We start from the raw sequence: 24,357 nt of genomic DNA, 5'->3' as shown, positions 1-24,357 counted from the left end.
CTTCTCTTTCTCGCCACCGCCATTCTCATCTCTTTCGCTTTCTCTTTCGTTTTCGTTTTCGCTGTGGTGCAGGCCTCAGTCACAGGTCAGTCTGGCCCGTACATGTGAATAGAGGAAAAACAAAAACAACAACAACGAGGCACGACACGACACACGACACGAAGGACGACGCGGGGTGGTGGATGATGTAGATAGCGTTTAGAATGTGCATAATAGGAGATTAAATAGTGTTTGCCCAACGGGCTAGGGCCACGGCCGTGGCGTTGAGTGTTGGCCGTTTTCGCGTGAGCCCTCTCTCTTTCTCTTCTCAGTGACTCACTTGGCGAGCATGACCTGGAGGAAGTGATCGAACTTGATCTTGCCGTTCTTGTCAGCGTCGGCCTCCTGCAGCAACGCCACGATCTCCTCTTCCGTCAGCTTCTCCTGTGTGTAAGGGAGAGTTGGTGAGGAAAAGGAATAATAAGAGTGCATTTTATTTTTATTTAAATCAAGTATAAACTTAAAAAGTGTGAAAAGGTTGGGAGAGGCGTACTCCGACAGTGGTGAGCACGTGACGAAGATCAGATGCTGAAATGACGCCATCTTTGTCCTTGTCCAGTGCTGTGGCAAGGATTTTAAAAGAAGAAAATAGTGGGGGGGGGGGTTAACCATGCACGAGACACCCACACAGTGGTGCACAGACATTTTAAATAGACTGCAATCAATATACCCTTCCACGCTTCTTTGATTTCGTGCTCCAGCTCTCTGTTCGCCATCTTCTTGCTTTCTGGAATGTTGGGCGGCCACCAACGGACTTTCCACCGGGGCAACATGGTTGGTGTGCGCGCGACACGCAAACAACGTCGATGGTGATCGTGAAGTGGTGCGTCAGACCGACATCCCTCTGTATGTACGCAGAACACACAACAACAACAACATGACGAAGACGATGGCTGCTCGTAGAACAACACGGCCATCATTCACTCTTCATTGCTGGGCGCACGACACGCCGGATCCGCCACCGCCGCCGTACGGGTGGTCCTCGTCGTCGCTGCCCGTCTCGTAGGCCTCTCGCCGCTGCTGGCCGTTGGCGCCGCCGCGCGCGTTGCGGGCCTCCGGTCGGTAGTCGCGCATCGTGACCTCCTCCACCTCGACCGCCCCGCTCGCCGCAAAGTCCATCGGCTCCGGTCCGCCCGGCAGCACTTGCTCCAGCATCTGCCCCCGCACTCGCCGTGAGCTCGCCGCACAACACACACGACACACGACACACACACACGATTGAGAGACGTACGGGCTTGGATTGAGGGTTGACGTAGTCGGGGAACTTGACGTTGAACTTGATGACGAGGGGACCCTTGTCGAAGGGCTGCTTCCAGGTGGGCATGCCCTCGTCGGGGATCTCCTTGAGGTCGCCCGGCTTGACCACCTGCCCGTTGCCGAACTTGACCAGCAGCGTGCGGCCGTCGAGGTGCTTGAGGGTGAAGGAAAAACCGCAGAGCGCTTCAAAGAGCGATATCTCCTTCTCCATAAACAGGTTCTTGCCGTCTCGCTTGAACACCTGATTGTCGCCCAACACGACACGACACGACACACGTGTAAGATTGCGTGCGTGCGGGCGTACGAAAGAGGTGGTGGTGGTGGTCTACCGGGTGGTCTTCCTGGTTGAGGAGGATGATGACGTCACCGGGGGTGACGCCGGGCTCCTGATCTCCCTCGCCCGTAAACACGATCTTTTGCTTGTGCTTCATTCCTGTCCCACGAGACGAGATCAGCCCTCTGATCAGACCACACACACACAACACACACACACAACGCCACACACGCGGTGTAACAAGGGGGGAAAGGGCGGGTACCCTTGTCCACAAAGATCTCCAAGATCTTGCGTTCCTGTACCACCTTGAACCCCGAACACTTTTTACATCTGTCCCTCTCCCTGATCACCTGCCCCTCGCCACCGCAATCGGGGCACCTGCAAGCACACGACACACGACACACACGACACGACACGCACAGCACACATGATTGGGTGAGACCACCAATTGGGGTTATTGCGGGGGTGGGAGCAGGGCGGGGCCGTACCGGCTCTGAATTTGCTGCACCATGCCAGGCCCGAGCTGACGCAAGGTCAGCTTGATGCCCCGGCCGTCACAGCTCTCGCATGTCCGCAGCGCATTAGGCACAGGCGTCCCCTTTCTGTAATCAATTTTTTATCAGTAATTATTATTATTACAAATTAATACAAATTATTATTGTTATTCATAATTTAATTGTACAAAAAAAAGTAAAATGGAATAATAAACAAGAAAGTAAAAGATGGGGAAAGGTGTAGTACCCGTTGCATTCGTCGCAGATGACCTTCTTCTTGAGGGCCACCTTGGTGGTCTTGCCGTTGTAGAGATCTTCGAGGGTGACCTTGAGCGGGAAGACGAGATCCTCGCCCTTACGCTGCCGCGCACGTCCGCCGCCCATGCCGAACAGGTGGGAGAACAGATCGCTGGGGCCGGCGTGGCTGGGTCCGCCCTGCTTCAGGTACTCCTCGCCGTGTCGATCGTAGGCCCTCTTCTTTTCCTCATCGCTCAGGATTTCGTAGGCCAGGCTGATCTCTTTGAACTGGTGAATTCCATTTCACATGAGTAAATTTCGTGTAGCGCCACAAATCACCGGCGAGATGGATGACAAGGATGCAACACAAGGCCAGCCCAGCTCGTAAGAGTTGAGCCGATAATCACGACGCTGGAGATGGATGGTTACCTTGTCCTCTGCATTGGGATTACGGTCCGGATGATATTTCATCGCTAGCCGCTTGTAGGACTTCTTGATCTGATCAAGCGATGCATCGGGACCCACTCCCAGCACATCGTACAGCCGCGTCTCTACTGGCATCGTGTTCTTCGTCTAATCGCTAATCGAACGAGTCTAATCTATCAGGAAATCGAGTTGAAAGCAACACAATCTTCCGCTGAAAAAAAGGAGAGTGCAAGATGATAGATGGCAAACAACTAAGGTATCTAGAGTTAGGGTGGAGAGGCGAGTTCGATCATGAGCCGAATGCGCGCCAGACACCTTCTGTTCGCAACCCTCGTCTTAATTTCCTGTAACTTGAAATTTCGCGTCAAAGCGGCAGGCATGCATACGAACTTCAAAATTTCACAAACACGTGTTACGTTGCTCGTGGTGCCGTCTCGTGCCGCCTCCTCACGTGCCGCCCACGATAGTTTCTTCTTTGCAGCTCTGGCCAGCTGAAACAACTGAAACAAAAGGCTTGGTTGGCCTGTGTGATTGGAAAAAAGTCTGGTGGAAAGCTGGCGGGCCTGGACGACGACCGATTACATGATGTCGAACATGGGCTTGAGCTTCTGGATGAGGGCCACCATGCCCTTGTTCGCCACGAGCACGTCGCGGAAGTGGTCCTTGAGCGCGTCGATGGACTCGCGCGACAGCTGACTGTAGATCTTGGAGCTCTCGTCCATCTGCCGGCCGAACGTCACCGACCCGCCCTCGATCTTCACCGCCACCTGCTGGTCGACCACCGCCTGCGGGACCTCCTTGTGATTGTCCTGTTGTGCGTGTCGTGTCGTGCGTGTTGTGTGTCGTGCGGTGAGCAATCTAACGATCACGATGATGAATAATTTGAAGAAGGGTGTGCGCACCTGAAGCGAGGTAATCTTGCCGATGTAGAGCATCTCCTTGCGGTTCCTGGTGCGGCCCTCGTCGTCGGTGGTGGTGACGATCTTCTGGACGCACAGCGGGGTGCCCAGCTTGAGGAGACCCTCGACGACGCGCACGCCGATGACGATGGGGTCCTTCTTGTTGAAGACGCAGCCGGGCACGATCTCGAGGATGCACGGGAAGACCACCTTGAGCGCGGCCTCGGCCTTCTCCTTGGCCTTGAGCTCGGCGAGGTAGGCTGTGAACTGGTCGAACAGGTGGTAGATGATGTCGGCCGTGAAGATGCGCACGCCGGCCTTGGCCGCCTCGGCCTTGGCGTCCTTGTCGACCGGCACGTCGAAGGCCAGAATACAGCCAAACTCCTTACGCTTGCCCTTGTCGAGGTTGACCGAGGCCTTGATGACGTCGGACCTGTGCACGGGGCCGATGTTGATCGAGCCCACGGGGATGTTCGACTCGCCGAGGAACGTCAGCAGCGCCTCGAGCGAACCCAGTGTCGAGGCCTGCACGCACACGCCCTTCTTCTGGACCTTCTTGAGAATGTCCGTCAGGTCGGACTGCACTCTATGTTTTGAAACAGAGCACGACACACACGACATGACACGCAGTGTGTGAGCGAGATGCAGCGGATGAAATGGATGAACGGAGAGGGGCCGTACCGCTTCATGACGAGCTCCTCGTCATCCTTCTCGTCGACGACGACGAGCGAAGAACCGGCGACGGCGCGGTCGAGGCCCTGGGCCGAGATCTTGACACCCTGGGCGGCGATGACCTCCTTGTGGTGCTGGTAGGGGGTCTTGACGCGGAGCTCGCGCATGGGGTGCGGCGTGAGTAGCGCGCGGATGTTGGTCGCGATCGGGCCGTCGAGACCGCACACCACGATGCGGTCGCCCTCGTGCAGCACGCCGTTCACCAGGATGACGTCGATCGTCGTGCCCAGACCTTCGACCACCTTCACCTCCAGCACAGTCGCCTGTTCACCGCCACCCCACGGCGTGGTCAGTGCGTGTCGTGTCGTGCCGTCACACATGAAGAGCGCAGTACCTGGAAGAGGTCCTTGGTGACGATCTTCTTGGTGAGCTTGGTCTGGGTGAGCTGGATGAGAAGGGCCAGCATATCGGGGATGCCCTCGCCGGTGTGCGCGGATGTGGGGACCAGCGAGACGTTGTGCACGAAGTCCTTGTTCTGGTAGTAGAGCACGGCGTTGAGGCCCTGCTCGGCGAACATGGTCACCGTATGCGCCACGCGGTTCTCGAACTCCTGCCTACAGCGAGCCAGACAGAGACCGAAGTCAGAATCGTGTGTCGTGTGTGTGTGTCGTGTGTGTCGTCACGTACTTGGCCGCGAGGTTCTGCTTCTTGAGGGTTTCCTGGAAGGGCGCGTTGGGGGACTCCTTCCAGCCGTAGATACGATCGATCTTGTTGAGGGCGACGATGAAGGGCGTCTTGCGCTGTCGGAGGAGCTTGATGGACTCGAGCGTCTGCGGCTCCAGGCCGTGCATGAGATCCACCACCAGTACGGCGATATCGCAGAGCGACGAACCGCGCGAGCGGAGGTTGGTGAACGACTCGTGGCCGGGCGTGTCGATGACCAGCAGGCCCGGGACCTTGATCTGGAACTTGGTCTTTTGGGCCATGGCCTTGGTCTTCTCCTTGAGCGCCTTCAGCGGGAAGAACGACGCGCCGATCTGCTGGGTGATACCACCTGCCTCGCCGCCCTGCACGTTGGTCTGCCTGATCTTGTCGAGCAGCTTCGTCTTGCCCGTATCGACGTGGCCCAGGATACAGCAGATGGGCGATCGCAGCGTCGGCTTCTTCTCGCCACCGGCCTCGGCGGCAGCGGCACCCTCGGCATCCTTGTCCTTGCCCTTGGCCTCGGCGTCAGCGGCACCGGTCGCGGGCTCCTCGGTCTTGGCGGCGGGCTCCTCCTTCTCGGCCTCGGCGGCAGCGGTGGCGGCTTCGTCGGTAGTCTCCTCGGCGGCGGCGGTGGGTTCGGCCTTCTGCTCCCACTCGTCGGCCTCCTCCTCCCAGCTCTCGGGCTCCTCGGCCTTGGCCGCGGCGGCGGCAGCGGCGGCGGCAGCCTCCTGGGCCTGCTTTTGGGCCTCGGCCTCCTGCTCCTCGGCGGTCTTGACCACCGGCCGCTGCTTCTTGGGCTTGGCGTAGAGGGCCGACTGGGGCTTCTTCTGCTTGGGCGCGCCCTCCTCGCCGCCGGCGGCGGCGGGCACAGCAATGCCCAGACGCGCCAGGCGCTCCTGTCGCTCGCGCTCGGCCCGGCGCTTGTCGGCGTCCTTGTTCTTCTCCTTCTTCTTGAGCCGGTTAGCCGCGCGCTTCTCCTCGAGCTCCTTGCGCAGGCGCTCCTCCTCTTCGGCCTCCTTGCGCAGCCGCTCCTCCTCCTCCCTGATCAGCCGCTCCTCCTCCTCCTTCCGCTTGCGCTCTTCCTCCTGCTGCTTGAGGATCATCGCTGCGATGGCGCTCCTCGGCTTCTTGGCCGCGGCGCCGGCGGCGGGCTCGGCGGCAGCCGCCTTGCCGGCAGCGGCGCCGGCCTTACCCTTCGCACCGGCCTTGCCCTTGGGCGCGGCGGCAGCAGCGGCGGCCTGAGCCTTCTTCTCCTGCTCCTTCTGCTTCTTCTTCAGACGCTTCTTGGCCGCGGCCGAGAGCACCTTGGGGCCGCCCTCGCCCTCGCCTTCGGCGTCTTCATCGTCGTCGCCACCGTCAGCCTCCTCTTCCTCAGCGGCCGCCGCCTTCTGCTGCTTCTGCTGCTGTTGTCCCTTCTTGCCGCCCTTGGGCGCCGCGGCGGCGTCGGGCACCTCGCGGCCCTCGGCGATGGCCTGGAGGATGGCCTCGACCTCCTCGTCCTCGTCGGCAGCCTGGTTGCGACGGTTCTTTTTGCCGCCCTTCTGCTGCTGCTGCTTGGGCTGCTGGGCAGGGGCGGGCTCCTTGCCCTCGGCCAGGTCCTGGAGCACCTTCTCGACCTCCTCGTCATCGTCGGCGGCCTGGTTGCGACGGTTCTTCTTGCCGCCCTTCTGCTGCTGTTGCTGCTGCTTCGCGGGGGCGGGGGCGGGGGCGGGCTCATCATCTTCATCATCGTCGTCGCCTCCACGCCGGTTGTTACGCTTGTTGGCGCCCTTCTTGTTGGGACCCTTCTGCTGCTGCTTCGCGGGGGCGGGGGCGGGCTCATCATCGCCATCTTCCTCCTCGTCTTCGGGTCCGCGCTGGCCGCGTCGGCCCTTCTGCTGCTGCTTAGCTCCGCCCTTCTTGCCTCCGGCGGCGGCGGGCTTCGGCGAGTCTTCGGGCACCTCCTCGCCATTGGCGATGGCCTGCAGGATGCGCTCGACCTCCTCGTCCTCATCGGCGGCCTGGTTGCGGCGGTTCTTCTTGCCCTTGCCGCCCTTCTGCTGGCCTCCGCCTCCGAGGGCAGTCCCGGCATCTTCGCCATTGGCGAGGTCTTGGAGCACCTTCTCGACCTCCTCGTCGTCTTCGGGGCCGCGCTGTCCTCTTCTGTTGTTCTTCTTCGGCATTTCTACTGCGAATTAGCGAGTCTCTCGATTCGGGTGGTTTACTCGGATGGTTTGAGATTGAGCGATTGCTGCGTAGGAGATGATAGCGAAAATGTGGTATGGAGATTCAGCTTGGCGATTGATGGGAATCCACCGGTGAGTGTGGATGTTGGAGTGAGTGAGATGGGATGAAGTAATCACGCGTACGCTACCGTGTGGGCTGGTAATCGAGATGCGAGAATAGATCGAGGATCAAGCGATTTATACCTGCTGCGCCTCTGCACTTCACCAAAAAGATCGCACAAAGAAAAAACGAAGAAGAAAAGAACTATTATTGATTTTATTTGATTTTTATTCGTAATTTATTATTTGACGACAACACAGCAACAACCCAACAAACAACAAACAACAAGGGACAGCACCACCAAAGCCAGCAAGTTTATAATAAATAGCAGTGAAGTAATAAATAGATCACGTGGGTGATTGATGCTGTGGTCCTGGAGCGGTGGCTTATGTTCGTGGCGTGGAGTAGAGAGAGGGAAGTGAAGAGATGGCGAGAGAGAGAGAGAGAGAGGAGAGAGAAACGAGACCAGATTGGATTGTGCGGCAAGCAGCCACTCGGCCCTTACTTGCCGCCTTTGCCCTTCTCCTTGGTGTGCTTGAAGAGTGCGCAGGGCGTGTAGTCGAGATGAATCACCGGAGCCACCTTGATGACGGAAGCCAACGAAGGAAAGCTTCGGTTAGGATCATGGGGCACAAACGCGAGAAAAGAAGAAGAAGAAGAAGAAGTAAGGAAAGAAGAGCGTACCTGCGCGCCAGGGCCGTGCATCTCCAGCGACTGCTGTTCCTTGACCACCTCCGCAAAATACTGAAACACGCGTGCAACGCACAGGTGAGCATTCAGGAGGGCAAACGCAGAGAGAAGGCGAGTCGTAGAGCGGTACCTCAACGATGGCCATGTCGTGCGTCTTGACCTTAGTCTGTCGGAAGAAGTTCAATTTGGCTTGCTCCCTGCAATGCCGCAGGGCGACGAGGCCGGAACAACGGGTCAACGCGCATACAGGGACGGTGGGTCGAGGGAGTGGGTAGCGCACCTGACAGAGCTTGGCACGGTGGGCACGTTGACGGTGGGCAGCTGGCCCTCAGAGTGGTACGTTCGCTGGTACATCGAACCCTTGCCGCTGCCTCCATCACCGATCGATGGCTTGGCATTGGCCCGCGACTGCGGCCCGGGGGCGCCAGCGGCCAGCCGCTCCGGGTTGGCCTGGTAGCCGGGATACCCGCCCAGCGTCGACGTGCGCTTCTGTGTGGCGGGCTCTTGGCCCTCCTCGTCGAGCTGACTCCTTTCGCGACCGCCGTCGTCGCCCATGCCTCCGCCGCTGCTCGCCCCCGAGAGCTTGCTGTTCTCACGTGGGCTCGAATCGCTCCTGCCCTTGCCGCTGACGCCGCTGTTAGCCGACGAGGCAGGGCCGGACACGCTGCCGCTCTTTTCTCGGAGACTCACGGTGACGTCGGCCGAGTAGGTCTGTTGGATGTTGCCCCGCAGGGAGCCGGGTACGGACGACGCCGGCGGGAAGGTGTGGTTGAAGTTGTTGGTCACGCAGCACATCTGGTAGTAGAGACACGCCTGGGTCGCCACCTCGAGCAGCTTGTAGTGAATATAGGCCAGGTGCGTCTTCTCGTCCTACGCCCACATAAACAAGCATCAGTTTGCTTTTTTTAACAAAACAATGTAGGACAAAACAACCAAAAACCAAAAACAAATTAGTGGAATGTCGGCGTACCGGCCAGTGCGTGCGTAGCCCCAGGATCTTCTCCACGAGGGTGCCCTTCGTGTAGGGTGGACAACGCAACTGTGCGTTCTCATAATCAAAGATCGAGACGTAGCGCTATACAAGAGGAACGATCAGATGCGCAGAAATATGTGTGTGTGTGTGTGTGCGTGCGTACCTCAACGGCCTTGGGGATGGTGACTCGCTTGGAGAGGCCAATCAGCTTGAGGTATGCGAGGTCGCTCATGTGGATGGGCTTCGTTCGCCAAGAAGCGATGAGCGCATTGGCGCCTCGTCCGGAGCCAGGCACGAACAACGAGCATGCCGACACCAATTCCTGAAACGCGTGTTGTGCGTGTGTGTGTGTGTGTGTGTGTGTGTGTGTTAGGCACCGAGCCAGACATGCGGACGTGTAGCGAGAGAATTGGGGGGAGGGAACGATTACCCTCACGAGATTTTCATTCTGTGGAGTGCCGTAGATGATCACGGGTCGTCCCTTGAGGAGCGAGTACACCAGGTGTCGCACGAAGTTGTATCGCATGAGCTTGGTCACGCCCATCCCCGCGTTCACCGTTGAACAGTCCCACAGCGTGCTCGCGAACGTTTCCAGGTTCGGCCTGGGCGAGAGACAAGAAGAAGAAATGAGTTGCTTTTGCTGGTGTTTCCACGAGTGCCAACCAACTAAGCTCGCGCGCGCAAACGCGTACTTGTTCTTGGGCGGCTTCTTTCGGTCGGGAGTGGAGCCGGCAAGTGCTGGTGGCGTTCCCCTCTCCGGCGGGCAAACAAGCACGTGTGGCGCAACATTCGTCCCATCCAGTCCTGTGTGTGAGAGAGAGACGAACGAGGCCTTTAGATTATGGCACCAACAACCGCCTCTCTACAGCCGACACACGGCCGCACACACGCACTGGGAAACGGTCGACAGTTACCCATAAGTTTTCGGGTGAGGATGGCTTCGTCGAAAGGTTCGGGAGAGAGCAACGGTTGGTCCGTGGGCGGTGTCAGCTGTGCCGGCGAGTCGTACGACGACGCCCCCGACGAACCATCTGACGTGCTCTCGCCCACGTCTTTCATCTGTGTGTCGTGTCGTGTCGTGTCGTGTCGTGTCGTGTCGTGTCGTGTCGTGTCGTGTCGTGTCGTGTCGTGTCGTGTCGTGTCGTGCTGTGTGTCAATTCATCGTGTCACTCGAGTGCGGGACTCGGGTTGAGGAGGGCACCGTGGGAGAAGAGATGGAACTGCGGCGTGTGACATAGGGCGAAGAAGAGAAGGAGCTCAGCGGCGTGTCGCGCGCAGAACTTCGTTTGTGGGGCGAGCGCATGTAAGCTTCGAGGTTGAAATTGCACACGATGTTGCGTCCGAACGTCAGCAGCGACGATGACGGCTCTGTTAAGAGTTGTGTAAGCCAAGAGCCTGATCCGAAACAGGGCTCGAGCGAAACGGGAGCCAAGACGATGGATCATAACGCACCGGCGTAGCAAAACTCCTCCTCTTCGAGCTCGAGGACGATGCTGGGTCGCGAATAGTGGCAGTGGACCTTGTGAAGCTTTTCGAGGGCTTGCTGGTAGGCCTTGCCGCAGAGCTCGTCCAGCTCGCGCAGCTTGGTCTCGTAACGCCTTCCTTTGTACAGAGTCTTCAACACTTGTGGCTGTCATGCGGCACCCATGCACAAAAGAAACACACGCGCACAGCTGTCAGTCAAAACTTGCACGAAAGCCATCACCGATTGGTGCTGCCTGGTGGGGAGCAGGCGTGCCTTGTAGTCGGTCTCGGGGAGGCGCATGCCCAGCTGCTGGTAGAGGTTGGCCAGCAGATGTTCCTCGGTGCGAAGGTCTTCCTCCTCGTCACTGCTGTTGCACTCCTTCGCGCCATCGAAGGTCTCCTCCCCTTCGGCTGTGCGGCAGAGGAATTAATGGTATGTGAGTATTTGGAGCTGCCAAGCGCACGCTGTGACGAGCGTGGTGCGATCGAGCATGAAAAACGCGGGAAGGCGACTCACCATTCTCTTCGTCGTCATCGCCATTGCGCTCGCCATCAGCTTCTGCTGTAGCCTCGATTGACCCGGATTGTTCATTTACACTCTCATCGCCTGATCGGAGGCAAGGATCAGAGGAGTCATAGCAGAGGAGACGCTAATGGCGCGCTCCGCCTGAGCTCCCCCGGAGACAAAGAGGGCCGGTTGAGTACCTCCGATCGAATACTCGGGCTCCATGAAGATGTCGTCATCGTCATCTTCGTCTTCGGTCTCGAACTGCGAGTACTCCCGCTGCACATTGTCGTCCATGCCACTAAAAGGCAAGAAAGGGAAATGGTCAGCGCGCGCAGGAGATCAAATGGCCGAGTTGATCCAGGGGGTCAACGTACCCGAGCCTGTTCTTCCCGCCTCTCGTGTCACTGTTGTGGCTCTTGAGTATGTTGTGATGGAACCGCCGCCTGATCGACTCCATCTCCTTGATCGTTTCATTTACAATGTTGGGCTGCGCACAGGCGAACGTTGGAGCATCGTAAGTTTGACTACGCAACGCAGCAGCACGCACATGCGAATGTAAAAAGGTGGAACGTACGGTGGGAGGGATGAAGGAGAAGGCGGTCGGGTCTTCAGCGTTGAGGAAGCCGTGCAGCTCTTGGTCTTGATCGGCGTTGCCGCTCTTGTTCAGGGGCGTGTTCATGGGGGTCGTTGCCCCTGTGGCCAGCGCCGTCGTCGACTCGGCCACGCTATCGCCGGCCGTGGCTGAGACCGACGAAGCCAGCGATGACGCCTCCACGGTGGGCTCCAGCCGTGTTGGGGTCGTCGTGACGGCGGGGAAGTCGTCACTCGACGTTGTTGTAGTGGGCGCGGCTGAGCTCGCAGAGTCCGTGGAGGAGAGCAAGAGCTGTTGAGACGAGTTGTTAGAGCTGCGGCTCTTCTTCTGTTGAAGGATCTCCCGTGTGTGGTAGAGATCGGCCAGCCTGTGCTTGAGATCTTCCAAAAACACCAGCTGGTTGCCCGCCTTGAAGATGCGCGAGACCTGGAGGTGCAGGACAGAAGATCAACGTTGTGTTGTAAAGGCCCAACAGAAGGGGAGGCGGGCAGGAGTACCTTGTTGAATTTCTTCATCAACGTAGAAAAGTTGTCCATGATTTTGGTTGGGTGTCGTGTGATGTAGCTCATACAGATGGGCCGCACATAACCTCGTGCAAAGACGTCGAGGAGTGTGAAATGATGCACCTGGGGGCGAAGATTAGGGGATAAGACGAGAGCAAACGAAGGGTGTGACGAAGTCCATCTGGAGGAATGGGAGATTGAGTACGTAGGCGAATGCATTCTCTGTGGGCTCGGTGATCACGACTTGTGTGTCATCGACAAAGGCACCAGGGTCGCAGCTCTTGTTCTGGTAATCGACAGCCATAATGCGAATCACGAATTTCTCGATGTTGAAGGACCCCTTGCCGCTCTCAGGGATGCAGAAGAGGGGCACCGGGCCGACGATCTCTGAGAACTCGGACACGCATATGAAATCATCCGTAAATGAAGGCGCCCCTGGCCCTCCCCCCTCCTCTCGCTTCGACGCGTCCTCGTGATCGCCCATTATCTCTCGCTTTCACACCTCTCTAGAGCACTTACGCGCAGCCCATTCGAATGCGCGCTCACCCGCCTATGCCGTTGCTTTTTGTTGGTTTCGATTATTGCTGAGTCGATTTTCACCCACCCACCTGTTTCTGGACGGAAATGACCGTCGTGCTGTCCTTCTTGTCGACCGCACGCCTCTTGAACAAGAAGAAAGTAGCCCGACGACCTGGACGACAACTACAGGTGCCTGTACCCCAGACCGCCTCCAAGGAAGTAGAGGACTCGACCGGCAACGCCAGGTACTCTAAGGCGTGCGCGCACCAAAAGAGATGCCTCTGTGCAAGGAGGGGCGACGCTGGTAGTCGCTCACCAGCTACTAATCCATCTGCTCGTCTCGGGCATGGAAGGCTTCTCCTCTCTGTACATAGAACCGAGCATAGAACCCAACATGATAGTGAAGAAGAACGTAGTAAATCTCCAGCACACGGGGGTCTTCTTTCTTCTTCTCGTGGCATTGATGCTCATGGTTGGCGGTGCCGCATCTCCATGGTACGCAGCCAGGCCCCTCTCTGTGGTCATGCTCTTCTTAGCTGAGTCGGAGGGATTGCGCGCGTTCCAGGTACCACTTGCCGTTGAGGTCGGGCGGCAGCCTGCAGGAGTATCTCGTGTTCCTCGACGGCCCCAGTTCATGCTACTATTCCGAAGGGGACAGCTGCATGGGCAGCAACCTACGCCACATGTTCTACCTGATACTGTCCACTGTCATTGCCTCCCACGTTCTCGTGGGGCTGCAGCTTGCGTTCGTGGCTATCCACGCGCTGCCCTCGTTCATGGTACGTTCATGTCGAGCAGAGGAGGCAAGTAGAGGAGGGATTGATGCGTATTGCCAGTGCCGAACAAGCTGACTTGAATTGGCGTGCAGACCTCCAAGTGGCGCGAACGCCTGTGGTGGCCCATGATCGTCACCTCTGCATTCGCCACTCTGATGACCACAGCTTCCTGGGTGCTTCTCTATCTCCACCCATCAGCACTTGCTGCTGACTACGGCAACGGGGCGTGCGAGCAAGGGCGAGCTTACTACTGTTTCTTCAATGGTACGTAACTTGACTCTTCATCTGCCCCTCTGGTGCCACTCCTTACTAATGTAATTGCAGGACCAACCTTTGGTCCCAGCATTGGTTGGGCGCTGTTTCTGGTGGCCAGCTTGGTATTGTTTGGAGTAGGGCTGGCCTTGCCCTTCTTTGGGTCCCCGCGACCAGTGAACACCTACCAAACATTAAACTGAACAGAGGCATGTTTAAGTGATGTCCTTGTAAAACACTTGGACTCTGGAACTCGACCCTGCCGTCTTCCTTTGACAGTTTAGAGAAAGCAAGCGGTCCGTTCCACTATGAAGGGGTGGTGTACTGTGTTGGTTTGTCAAGTTCAACAACCGCACCAACTGTGACATACCAAACATTCCACAAGGCAATTAATGTAAATTGTCCAGTTCTTGTTGTCCCGTCGCGAGGCCGCAGAGGGACCAAGAGAGCCACCGGTGTGTGGTGTCCACGGCGCCCAAGAAAACCAGCAGGTCGCCCAGCACGCAGCAAGAAGAAGTGCCAAGAACCGCCAACACACATAACTTGCCACGGGACCCTTGCACCTCGGGTTCGGTCTTCTCTTCGGGTCGTTGTTGGCGAAGAGGTTTGGTTCAAGGGAGAGCGAAAGGTGAAGGTGGAAGCAGAAGAAGGAGCAAGAAGAGAAGAGAAAGATGGGAGAGGTTGCTGGCCATGACATCGTGTACAATACGACGATGGTGTGGAACGAGTTCCGAGCCATCGCGGATCTGCTCCGCGCCCATGTGGGGAAGGTGGCCGACCAGGGCCTCACCCTCAACGCCATCACGAGAGCCACCCAGGTTTGTCCCCTGCCCCCCCCCGGGTTCTCTCTTCGATTCATTCCAAAATCTTCGCTTTGGTTATTTGCCCCGTGGTGAAAATGGCCCTTGGCCTATACTTCCTCTCCTCACTCTTCATTTGGCTTCTGAATTGGATTGAAATGGCGAGTGATTTATACGATTTGTCAAAATTCATGATTTTAGTTGACTACCCTTTTATTGCCTCGGTCTCTCCTTCATCTTCCAACTGCTCGTCAAGCCCTCGCAAACAACTGAACCCCCCTTCTCTTCCTTTGTCCCCGACCACTACAGGTGTCGAGGTACGTGGTCCAGTCGGTCCAGACTTCGACGAAGACTGGCATTGCCTACCTGCGTGACTACTCCCAAGGTGCTTCACGCCGCCCACCGCCTTCACTCTTTGCTCTCTCTTTCTCGTCGCTTTCGCTCTTTGTTCCTTGCTTTTCGCTTTCGTTCTTCGTTCTTCGTTTTCGCTCTTTGCGGCACGATCGTTGACCAACTGTGCGGCATCACGCAGAGCTCCAAGTGAATGCGCTGGACGTTCTCAAGGCCGTGAAGGACTTCATCAAAGAGGGCGTCTTTCTCGGCGAGCCCACCATCAAGAGTGCGCCGCTCTTCTCCTTTCTCTCCCTTTCATTCTTCAGTGTCGCAGCTGGTCTGACCAACCATGCGCACGAATCGTGCAGGCCTGGAAAGCCTGCTGATGGACAAAATCTACCCCGTGGTGACTAAGCTCATCGCCGCGGCCAAGAACATACAGCAGCAGGCCGCCGCGCAGTCGAAACCCTCGGCCGGCGTCGCGCCGGCCACGCCCAACCTGCGCTCGGCCTACTACTCGTCGGGCTACAACCCCGTATCACACTCTGTCTCGTCCCCCGGCGGCTCCCCCGCCGCGTCGTCGCCTCCCAACTCTGCGCGCTCGCCGCCGCCTCCGCTCACTCCCCCGCCGGTCTTGTCGCCTCCGCCGGTCCTCTCGCCTCCACCGACTTCCGGCGGCGGTGACGCCGCACCGCCGCCTCTGCCTCAGCGGGACGACACCTACCACTCGCTGCGCACCTCGGCCTCGCACACGCGCACCCAGCCGCCCCAGCAGCTGCCGCCCAACTCGCTGGGCTCGTCGGCTTCGGGGAGCCGCTCGCGGTTCAACCCGTCGGGCATGGCGCCGCCGCCCGCACTCGCGCCGCCGCCCGCACTCACACCTCCGCCGGCCCTCAGCGCCCCGCCGCTCGCCGCCCCGCCGCTCGCGACCCTGCCCAGCGTCCACCGCCCCTACAGCTCGGCCTACAACATTTCACCCGTGCCATCGCCCAACTCGGGCGGCGGCAGCAGCAGCGGCTTATCGTCGAGCAGCTCCTACACGCGCGGCATGCCGTCGCCCAAGGGCAACGTACACAGCAACAGCTCAGGCACCATTCCCTCGCTCGGCTCGAGCAACTCGCGCACAGCGTCGCCGCGGCTGCCGCCACCACCCGCGCTGCCCACGAGTCTCCCGCCCGGCGCACTGCCGCCCATGCCCACCGACCTGCCGCCGCTGCCGCCGCCGGCCGACCTGCCCCCACCGCCGCCCCCGCCGTCGGGCGACCTCCTCCCCCCGCCGCCGGCCATGCTGGGCGACGAGATCCGGAACCAGGCGCGGCTCGTCGTGCAACAGGTCATGCAGCTCAACCAGATCATCCACGAGCAGAACGAAGAGGTAACTCACCTCCACTCCAATCACAGTCTTTCTCGCAGATCCAACTGAACTCTGCTCTGTGTGTCGCGTGTTGCGTGCGGTGTGTGCGCTTTTCAGGCGTTCGTGGAAGAGGCGCGAAGGACGCTCAATCAGTTGAACGCCCTCATCGCGCGAGCCAAGGACTTTGGGCTGGTGCAGGAGGAGAACGAACTGCGCGATGCCACCTACGAGTTCATCTCCGCTGCCAAGGAGCGGATCGGCGGCGGGTCCTCCGAGCAGGAGTTCGACCAGGCCGTCGCCTTCCTGGCCGACACCATTCGCCTCTTCGTCGAGGCCGTCGCCATGGCCGTCCTGCCCCCGCCACCCCCGCCCAGGGAGGACTTCGCCAAAGGTTCGTGTCGTGTGTCGTGTGTCGAAGAGAATCGTTGCTAAAGGGGTGGGCGATGGTGGAGCAGAGGCCGAAGACACGGGCGCGGAGGGCGAGGCCAAGAGGAAGCGGCTGCGGAGCAACGTGCTCAAGGAGCTGCTCAACACGGAGACCACCTACTTCACACAGCTCAAGACGCTCGACTTCTCCTTCATCCAGCTCCTCAAGAACCGGAAGGACCTCAGGGTACACGCACGCACCCTCCAGCTGAGCTTCTCGCACACCTTCTCTCTGACATGACACCACATCGCGATCGCGCAGACCATGAACGATCCGGTGTTTGCAAGCTTCGTGCTGTGCGTGCCGCCGATCGTTTCGCTCTCCAAGGAGCTTGTGTACGCGCTCTTTCTCTCTTTCGCCTCTCTTTTCGTTCTTCTCTTCGCTCTTCGCCTTTTTTTGTCCTCGAGCTCGTCGCGCTAATACCTCGATAATTTTTATGTCCGATTCTAATTATGCAGGGGCGAGCTGACCTCGCGAATCAACAAGATGAGCGACAGCGACCAGATTCACGTGGGTGACACCTTCGTTCGATTGGCGCCCGTCTTCAAGATGTACCAAACTTACATTAACAAGTACGCCAGCCTGCCCCTCTCTTGCGCCGCGTGGGCTCAGTGACTGACTTACTCACCCACGCACTCCTCGCCTGAAGCTACGACCAAGCGATGGCTAAGCTGCGACATGGAATCGACACCGAACCCGAATTCGATGCCCTCGTTAAGGTGCGTTTTGTTTTTCGTCACACTTGGCACGACGGCGTCGCACAGGCAACACACATGCAACACGATGCATAGTCTGACGTCCCCAATCACGCGCAGCAATTCTGTCCGCCGGGCGGTCCCGACATCAGCTTCTTCTTCATCCTGCCCATCCAGCGACTTCCTCGCTACGAGGTAGGCGCCCTACAACTCGACGCCAGTGACTACAACGTCATCACTCAACGCGTGTGTGTCATGTCGTGTGTCGTGTGTCGTGCGTAGCTGCTTCTGCGTGAGGTGCTCAAGTTCACGGACAAGGTCAACTCGGCGGACGAGTACAGCAACCTCGGGGCGGCGATCCTGAAGGTCAAGGAGAGCAACGACAGCATCAACGAGAAGAAGCGACAGGACGAAAACATGAAGAAGATCATCGACATCCAGAACGCCATCACCAACGAGAAGCTGGTTCGCCTTCATTCTCTCTCTCTCTTTCTTTCCGTGGCTCACCTGTGTGTCGTGTGTGCAGGCACTGCTCAAGCCCGGGCGCGTGTTCGTTCGTGAGGGCTCCATGGAGGAACCCGACCCGTCCGGCAAGAAGGCAAGCGCACTCCCCAAGAAGAATGTTGGGCTGGTGTATCTTACATTCCTCCTGGCAAATACCTAACATTCCACATTTGGTCGTGTGTTCGCACGCGCACGTGTAGGGCAAGGGCAAGTCGTTCCACTACTTCATGTTCACCGACGTCCTGCTCAAGACGCGGTTCGAGAGGAAGTCCAAGAACTACACCCTGGTCGACACCATCTGGTTCGCCGAGGTGGCCCTGCGCGACGTCAACCTCTCCGCCAAGGGTGCGCATTCCTTTTTTCTTTTTCTCCATCGCTGATCTGGATTCACTCCGAACCCACTCACCCGCGTGTCGTGTGTGTCGTGTGCGGCGTGTGTCGTCATTTACTTTAGATCTTCTGAACTTGTTCGAGCTGGTGAGCGGAAGCGAGAAGTTCACCTTCAACTGCATCACCGAAGACGAAAAGCGATCCTGGATGAAGGACATGCAAGAAGGTACCCCACACGACACGCACGGCGCGCATGACACGCACGACACGACACACGGCACACACGGCACAACACACACACGCCTCCGTGTCACGAGCGCTGACGCCGCTGGTGTTGCGCACTTGCAGCGATCGAGAGGGCGCGCAGCGGTGACGGGTCGCCGGGGGGCAGGGGCATACGTTCGCTGAGGCGGGGCACCAACGGGGAGGACTACGAGGGCGGCTCGCCGAAGCTGGGCAAGAAGAGCGACAAGAAGGAGAAGAAGAGCAAGTCGAAGAGGGAGCGCAGCAGCACAGGCTCCAAACTGCTCAGCTCGCTCAAGGGCTAAGCTACCAGTGTGCGATGACTCTCTCCTGTGTCACCCACTTCATCATCAACTTCTTCCTCTGCAGCACCGTAGTAAAGTAAATAATGAGAATTCAACAATCACCATCACCATCGCCATCGCCATCGCCATCGCCATCGCCATCGCCATCGCCATCGCCATCGCCATCGCCACTGCAATCGACTGCGTTCTCTTCGTTCTTGCGCGCACGTTTTGAATTGGTGCCGACACGCGGGGATTGGCAGGTGTAGAGATAACGACACCCAATAAGTATTGGATAAAAAAAATTGCTGGGGCTCCCAGTCGACCCACGCTTCTTCCTGAGCTCTCTTCTCCCTTCACGCTACCCAGCCCAAGGCGAAGGGGTTATAAAAAATATCACATCTGAAGGTTCAGCATCAATCTGAGCTTTATTCTGATTATTTGAACAAATATTTCTATATTATTAATAGAAAAAATAACATAGAAAAATAGCGAGTTGATAGCGACTCGATTCGAGGGACCGACGAACTGAAAGCTGAAGAGCGAGCAGCGAAAGAGATGGACGAGGAAGGAGATGGAAAAAAGCCTCCGGAGCAGGAAATCAAATCCACTCTGCCCCCAGCTGCTGGGTCGACGAGGAAGAAGCCGCGCGGACCACCAACGGAGGCCGAGCGGCAATTCGCCGCCGCTGCGGTGGAGGTCATGTGCGGTGGCGCCACGCCCGAAGCACAGCACGCTTTCATCCTACTCCATCCGCGTCTCCTGCCCTCCAACCCGCCCTCCTCGGCGCGACGCGCCACCCGCCGTCTCTTCCAGCTCTGGCTTCGCGAGTGCGCCCCCCCCCCCGCTTCGCTTTCGTTCTTTCTTTTGTTTTTAAAATTCATTTTTACAAAACGTACTCTTGATCTCAACCCAACCTGTTGATAAATATATTCCGTGTAAATAATAATATAATAATTTCATTTTCTATTTTTTATAAATAAAAACACAGGCTCACAGCAACACTGAGCGCTCCGGGCCAGCAGCCGTCGGCCGACGACCTCCTCAGGCGCCAAAGGTGTGTAACTAACTTCTTCCTTTTTCTCCCTTGAGCGCGCTTGTCGTACAACTCATCACCCTTTCCCTGACGGCCGCTGCACCGACAGTCTGCTGAGCTTCATCCACGTGTGGGCCAAGCACTTCCACGGCGACCTCTCGCCGTCGCGCTGCTCGGCGGCTATCAAGTTGCTCTCCCTCGTTCTCACTCCGTCATCGCACAACCCTGCCACACCACCCCAATCCCCCTCATCATCATCATCTTCATCATCCACCGATGCCACGTCATCATCGCCGTCATCGCCGTCACCGTCGGCTTCGCCCAAACGCCGGCCTTCGCTCAACGACGAACACCGGCGCATGCTCAACGAGTTCAAGCTCCTGTTCCTCCAGCACAGGGGCGGCGCTGCCAGTCGGACCGACCGGCTGCTGATTGACGCCGCCGCGGCCGCCGCGGCCGCCGAGTCATCGCCGCCGCTCTCGCCCTCGAGCCCCTCGCGCGCGTCCATGTCCCTCACGTCGTCTCCCTCGCTCCACCTGGGCTCCGCGTCGACACCGCTCGCGTCGGCGCCGCTCCTCCACTCCTCAGCCTCCAGCGTGCCAGCGCTCCGGTCGTCCACCAGCCCGCGCGCTCGTCACTCGGTCGCCGTCACCTCCCTCCCCCCTGATGACGGCGGGGCGAATGCTGACGTCAGCCTGACGCGGCCCGTCCAGTCGCGGTCGGCCGAGATGGCGGTTGTGTCCGGTCGAACGAATTCCAAGAATGGTCGGCTGCACACTTCCGACGAAACGAGCCTCGTCAGCGGCTCCAGTGTCGACAAGAACTCGCCGCGGGACTCACCAGCCAGCGGCGGGGAGAGTGTGGTCGAGTCCGATGAGTTGGCGGTGACGGCGAAGGAGAGCGGCCGGCGGCGTGGGCGTGCGTCGATGCACGTACGGTCGGACTCAGTGGGCGCCATCCTGTCGATCCCGCAGCGGCCGGGGCGGCGCACGCCGCGGCTGCGCTTCCTCGACGTGCCGCTCGAACTGCTGGCCGAGGAGATGGCCGCGCACGAGATCAGGCACGTTGTGTGTGTGTGTGTGTGTGTGGCGACACGTCACGGTGTTGTGTCGCCCAGTCTGACATTGATAACTGTGTATGTGCGCTGTGTACGTGTGCTGTGTCGACAGGCTGATGCACGCGGTTGGGCCGAGGGAATTCCTGAACCAGGGCTGGCAGAAGAACGCCGACCTCAACCTGGCGCCCAACATCACGGCCATCATCGACCGCTTCAACCAGGTTTCGTACTGGACCACGACCGAGGTGCTCACCAAGGACACCCCGCAGCTCATGGCCAAGACCATCAAGCGGTACTCCCCAAAGCTCTACGATCTTGGAGCTACACGTGGCAATTCTAACTCCGAAGCGCTGAACAATGTTTGTTTGATTGTTTGTTTGCTTGCTTGTTTGTTTGTGATCACAGCTTCATCAAGCTCGCCTGGATATTCTACGAAATGAACAACTTTAACTCGCTCATGGAAATCGTGAGCGGTCTCAACTCGGCCGCCGTCCAGCGGTAACGCGACATGACACGCACACACGCACACGCACACACGCACACACACGCACGCACGCTCACGCGCACACGCACACGCACACGCACAAACACATACGGCTAATGTTTGTGTGCTGTGAACAGGCTGTCGGTGTGGAAGGAGGTGCCGGAGAAGTACGCTCGACGATTCCGCGAGATGGACGCGCTCATGGAGATGAAGCAGAACTACCGCAGCTACCGCGAGCGCCTCGCCGAATTGCTGCCATTCCTCCTCACCAGCCCCGCCTCCCCCGCCGCCTCCGCCTCGTCCCCCCTCACCTCCCTCCATTCCTCGCATTCCCTTCCGACTTCGCTTTCGCTCTCCATCGCCGCCGTCTCCGCCTCGGCCTCGGGTGCGGCCGCAAGCGCCCAGCAGCCGCCCGCCTCGCCATCGTCGTCGGCGTCGAGCAAGAAGGCGGGCAAGGTGGTCCCCTATTTCGCGGTGTTCCTGCGTGACGTCACGTTCGCGATGGTGGGCAACCCGCTCTACCTGCCGCCGGCCCAGAAGCCGCCGACGACGAAGGCAAAGCCGACGACGGCCTCGCCCGCCCGCCCGCGCCGCAGGCTCAGCGAATCCGACGCCGAGAATGCCAAGAATGTCGAAGAGAACGAAAACAAGAACGAGAACGAAAGCGAAGACGAAGAGGGGGAGGAGGAGATGCAACGGGGCAGGGAGACGCCGATCGAGGGCGGAGCCATCAACATGGACCGGGTGCAGCTCATGTACGACCAGGTGCAGACCTTCCAGCTCCTGCGGCACGAGATGCGCGGCTACGAATTCCTCGAACGGCAGAAGCGTGAGAAGGAGGACAAGGAGTTCCTCCGGCGGCTCATCCGCGAATACCAGGCCGATCTCCGCGCCATCACCAATGCCGGTAACTCCCTCCCCTCCCTCCACGCGTGCGGTATGCGCGTGTGCTGTGTGTGCGGTATGCGCGTGTGCTGTGTGTGCGGTATGCGCGTGTGCTGTGTGTGCGGTATGCGTGTGCGCTGACACTATGGAGACGCCGTAGATTTGCTGTACGACCTCTCGTTGGCCGCTGAGGGGAACGCGCTCCCGGCCAACGCGCTGTCAACGTCGCCAGGCCCGCGCTCGCCGGCGCGTCAATCGGTCATGGCCCCGGCGGCCCCGCCGCCACCGCCCTCGTCGCGTAACTCGCTGTCGTCTTCGTCGTCGACCACAGCGACGCGCCAGACGCTGCCGTCGCTCGTGTCGGCATTCGGCTCGATTGCGTCGTCGTCGTCGGCCGTCGTCTCGCGCGACTCGTCGCGCACCCACCGGCTCTCCGTGTCGAATTCCCTGTCGCCGCCGCTCTCGCCCGCGTCGTCGTCGCCCATCGCCTCGGCCGCGGCCGCATTCTCGCGCAGCTCGAGCGGCAGCATCCGCCTGCGCAGCGCCTCCGACGACGCCGGTATGGCGGCGTCCGGGTCGTCTGTCGACGTCGACACCGGCGACGACACCGAAGACGACGATGTCGACCTCGACTACGGCGACGTCGAGCCCGAAGCGGCGGCCAAGCAGCGCCAGTCCCCCAAGCCCACCACCCGGCGCAAGAGTCGGCTGCGGCGCAAGGACGTGCAGTCGATGCGGCGCGTCGCCAGCTCGCCGGACAACAACAATGGCGGCGGCGATGAGGCGACGACGACCAAGGCGGCGGCGAAGAGGCCGACGGCCAGCAGCAGCAGCCGCAGCGCGTTCGGCCTGCGACGCAGCAGCGAGCCGTCGGCGGCCGAGGCCGAGCTCTCGTCAACATCGTCGTCGTCCGATTCGTCACCCTCGACCACCGCCAACGGCGACCTCTTCACCTCGTCGTCGACCCTCAGCCTCGCTCACCTCCTCCACGCATCGTCGTCTTCGTCGTCGCCGTCATCGTCATCAACATTGTCGACCTCACCCCCTTCATCGTCGTCATTGTCGACGAGCAAGGGCAGTCGACGCGAGTTCACGTTCCACAAGGGCAAGGCCAACATCAGCGACGGCGACCTGGTGAGTAAGGTGGCGGTTGAGGTGCGCAGCTTCGTGGGAAACGTGAGCCGGCCGCTGCTCCTCACCTTCCGCGACACGTTCGACGACTTCCTGGGCAAGGCCGGCCTGCGCCACGAGAACTCGCCCGTCGTCTCGTTCCTTTACGAGGCCCCGCGCTCGAGCCCCCCTAGCGGCGAGTCGACCACCACGCCCACGCCTGCTGCAGCTACGACGGCGGTGGTAAAGGGCGAGAAGCTGGTGGTGGAGGACGACGAGGGGTTCGACGCCTTCAAGCGCTGGGCGCTCCGGCAGAGCGAGCGGGCCACCATTGACGTCTGGCTCTTTGTCGGGGTCTACTGAGTGTGTGGCAGCCCACAGCAACATCATCCAACACATCAACGAAGACGACCACAACCAGCCCAAGAACTCACACAAACAATGTAATTGTATTAACAGCCATGTATCGTTCTGAAAAAAGAGAGAAGAACGAAAAGAGGGAAGAAGGATATCGCCCCTTGGAAGCAAGAGCGACCAGCTGCGATGGTTTTGTATTTAAAATGAAAAAAACCGTTCTTCTCTTCTTCGAGAAGGGTACCGAAAGTTTGCAGGTGCGGTGGTGTGGTGGTGGTGGGCGTTGGCCCAGTGTCCTTTGTGTGTGTGGGTCGGCGATCGTTAGTTCCGCTGAAAAATGCACTCTGCAAAGTTGCGAAGAAACAAGGGGTACCTTCCCTGGCAGCAAGGAAGTTCGCCAAATGGCACGCAGGTCGAACTACATTCATCTAGTTTGGTTTCAGAGAGAGGAAGAGGTTAGGAGGTTGAGCCGAGATGCACGACTGGTCAACGTACGTTGGTCGGGCACATGGCATTCTCGAACGACTCTTGCAATGTTGCAGTCTTGGCAGCAATCACAATGGACAGGAACCACAGTCGTCCCGTAGAGCTTGGGGGGGGGGGCGAGTCAAAAGTTGAATCTCCAGAAGAGGTGGTGAGGGAAGTACTCTGAAGCATGATCCCTTCAACCTCACAGGTCTCGCCCTGTCCGATCACGCCGTCACCACACACGACAGGCGGTACGGTCGTACAATCGGTCGTCCCACATGTCGCACAGCCGTTCCCCGCTTTGACGATGTGGCCCAGCGTACCCTAGTAGTAATTTTTGATGATGACAAACAGAACGCAATCAAACATTTAGTTCTCCATCACCTACAATTGGTCAGGTTTTGTTGCGTGTGAAGGTGTGGAAAGGGGGGGAATGACCTGGATGGGT

At 59.0% G+C, this 24,357-nt stretch overlaps 7 protein-coding genes across 7 annotated transcripts; 3 read left to right on the top strand and 4 right to left on the bottom strand.

Moving 5' to 3' along the window:
• Positions 1-315: 315 nt before the first annotated feature.
• On the bottom strand, positions 316-755 carry ACA1_322580 (calmodulin, putative; the record flags this gene model as incomplete). The annotated part of the gene is made up of 3 exons (XM_004349507.1): positions 316-423; positions 533-600; positions 710-755. 3 exons carry the CDS (start codon positions 753-755, stop codon positions 316-318), a joined length of 222 nt encoding a protein of 73 aa, XP_004349557.1.
• A 211-nt stretch (positions 756-966) lies between these two features.
• On the bottom strand, positions 967-2,862 carry ACA1_322570 (Hsp40, putative; the record flags this gene model as incomplete). Its single annotated transcript, XM_004349506.1, has 7 exons — positions 967-1,194; positions 1,271-1,537; positions 1,626-1,729; positions 1,833-1,948; positions 2,059-2,172; positions 2,312-2,589; positions 2,731-2,862. 7 exons carry the CDS (start codon positions 2,860-2,862, stop codon positions 967-969), a joined length of 1,239 nt encoding a protein of 412 aa, XP_004349556.1.
• A 443-nt stretch (positions 2,863-3,305) lies between these two features.
• Positions 3,306-7,165, bottom strand: ACA1_322560 (elongation factor Tu GTP binding domain containing protein; the record flags this gene model as incomplete). Its single annotated transcript, XM_004349505.1, has 5 exons — positions 3,306-3,536; positions 3,630-4,212; positions 4,308-4,621; positions 4,693-4,912; positions 4,986-7,165. The coding sequence occupies 5 exons, from the start codon at positions 7,163-7,165 to the stop codon at positions 3,306-3,308; spliced, it is 3,528 nt and encodes a 1,175-aa protein (XP_004349555.1).
• Positions 7,166-7,769: 604 nt separating this feature from the next.
• On the bottom strand, positions 7,770-12,482 carry ACA1_322550 (uncharacterized protein; the record flags this gene model as incomplete). Its single annotated transcript, XM_004349504.1, has 18 exons — positions 7,770-7,850; positions 7,953-8,012; positions 8,089-8,155; positions 8,239-8,828; positions 8,929-9,033; positions 9,095-9,253; positions 9,362-9,533; positions 9,624-9,735; positions 9,846-9,990; positions 10,133-10,299; positions 10,384-10,561; positions 10,625-10,806; positions 10,913-11,002; positions 11,101-11,201; positions 11,278-11,390; positions 11,478-11,559; positions 11,797-11,921; positions 12,204-12,482. The coding sequence occupies 18 exons, from the start codon at positions 12,480-12,482 to the stop codon at positions 7,770-7,772; spliced, it is 2,808 nt and encodes a 935-aa protein (XP_004349554.1).
• Positions 12,483-12,980: 498 nt separating this feature from the next.
• Positions 12,981-13,686, top strand: ACA1_322540 (uncharacterized protein; the record flags this gene model as incomplete). Its single annotated transcript, XM_004349503.1, has 4 exons — positions 12,981-13,082; positions 13,120-13,296; positions 13,386-13,557; positions 13,667-13,686. 4 exons carry the CDS (start codon positions 12,981-12,983, stop codon positions 13,684-13,686), a joined length of 471 nt encoding a protein of 156 aa, XP_004349553.1.
• Positions 13,687-14,216: 530 nt separating this feature from the next.
• ACA1_322530 (RhoGEF domain containing protein) lies at positions 14,217-18,536 on the top strand (the record flags this gene model as incomplete). Its single annotated transcript, XM_004349502.1, has 16 exons — positions 14,217-14,363; positions 14,655-14,730; positions 14,878-14,964; positions 15,047-15,213; positions 15,388-16,053; positions 16,150-16,423; positions 16,467-16,645; positions 16,721-16,794; positions 16,918-17,031; positions 17,109-17,178; positions 17,275-17,349; positions 17,437-17,619; positions 17,681-17,785; positions 17,859-18,003; positions 18,113-18,214; positions 18,337-18,536. 16 exons carry the CDS (start codon positions 14,217-14,219, stop codon positions 18,534-18,536), a joined length of 2,664 nt encoding a protein of 887 aa, XP_004349552.1.
• Positions 18,537-19,073: 537 nt separating this feature from the next.
• Positions 19,074-23,450, top strand: ACA1_322520 (RasGEF domain containing protein; the record flags this gene model as incomplete). The annotated part of the gene is made up of 7 exons (XM_004349501.1): positions 19,074-19,345; positions 19,507-19,572; positions 19,661-20,620; positions 20,721-20,900; positions 21,014-21,106; positions 21,230-21,999; positions 22,138-23,450. The coding sequence occupies 7 exons, from the start codon at positions 19,074-19,076 to the stop codon at positions 23,448-23,450; spliced, it is 3,654 nt and encodes a 1,217-aa protein (XP_004349551.1).
• Positions 23,451-24,357: the final 907 nt, after the last annotated feature.

The sequence above is a fragment of the Acanthamoeba castellanii genome (genome assembly GCF_000313135.1).
Source record: "Acanthamoeba castellanii str. Neff unplaced genomic scaffold scf7180000084466, whole genome shotgun sequence".
Lineage (NCBI taxonomy): Eukaryota > Discosea > Longamoebia > Acanthamoebidae > Acanthamoeba > Acanthamoeba castellanii.
Note: the sequence above shows the minus strand (reverse complement) of the source record. Positions and strands in the feature narration are given on the sequence as shown.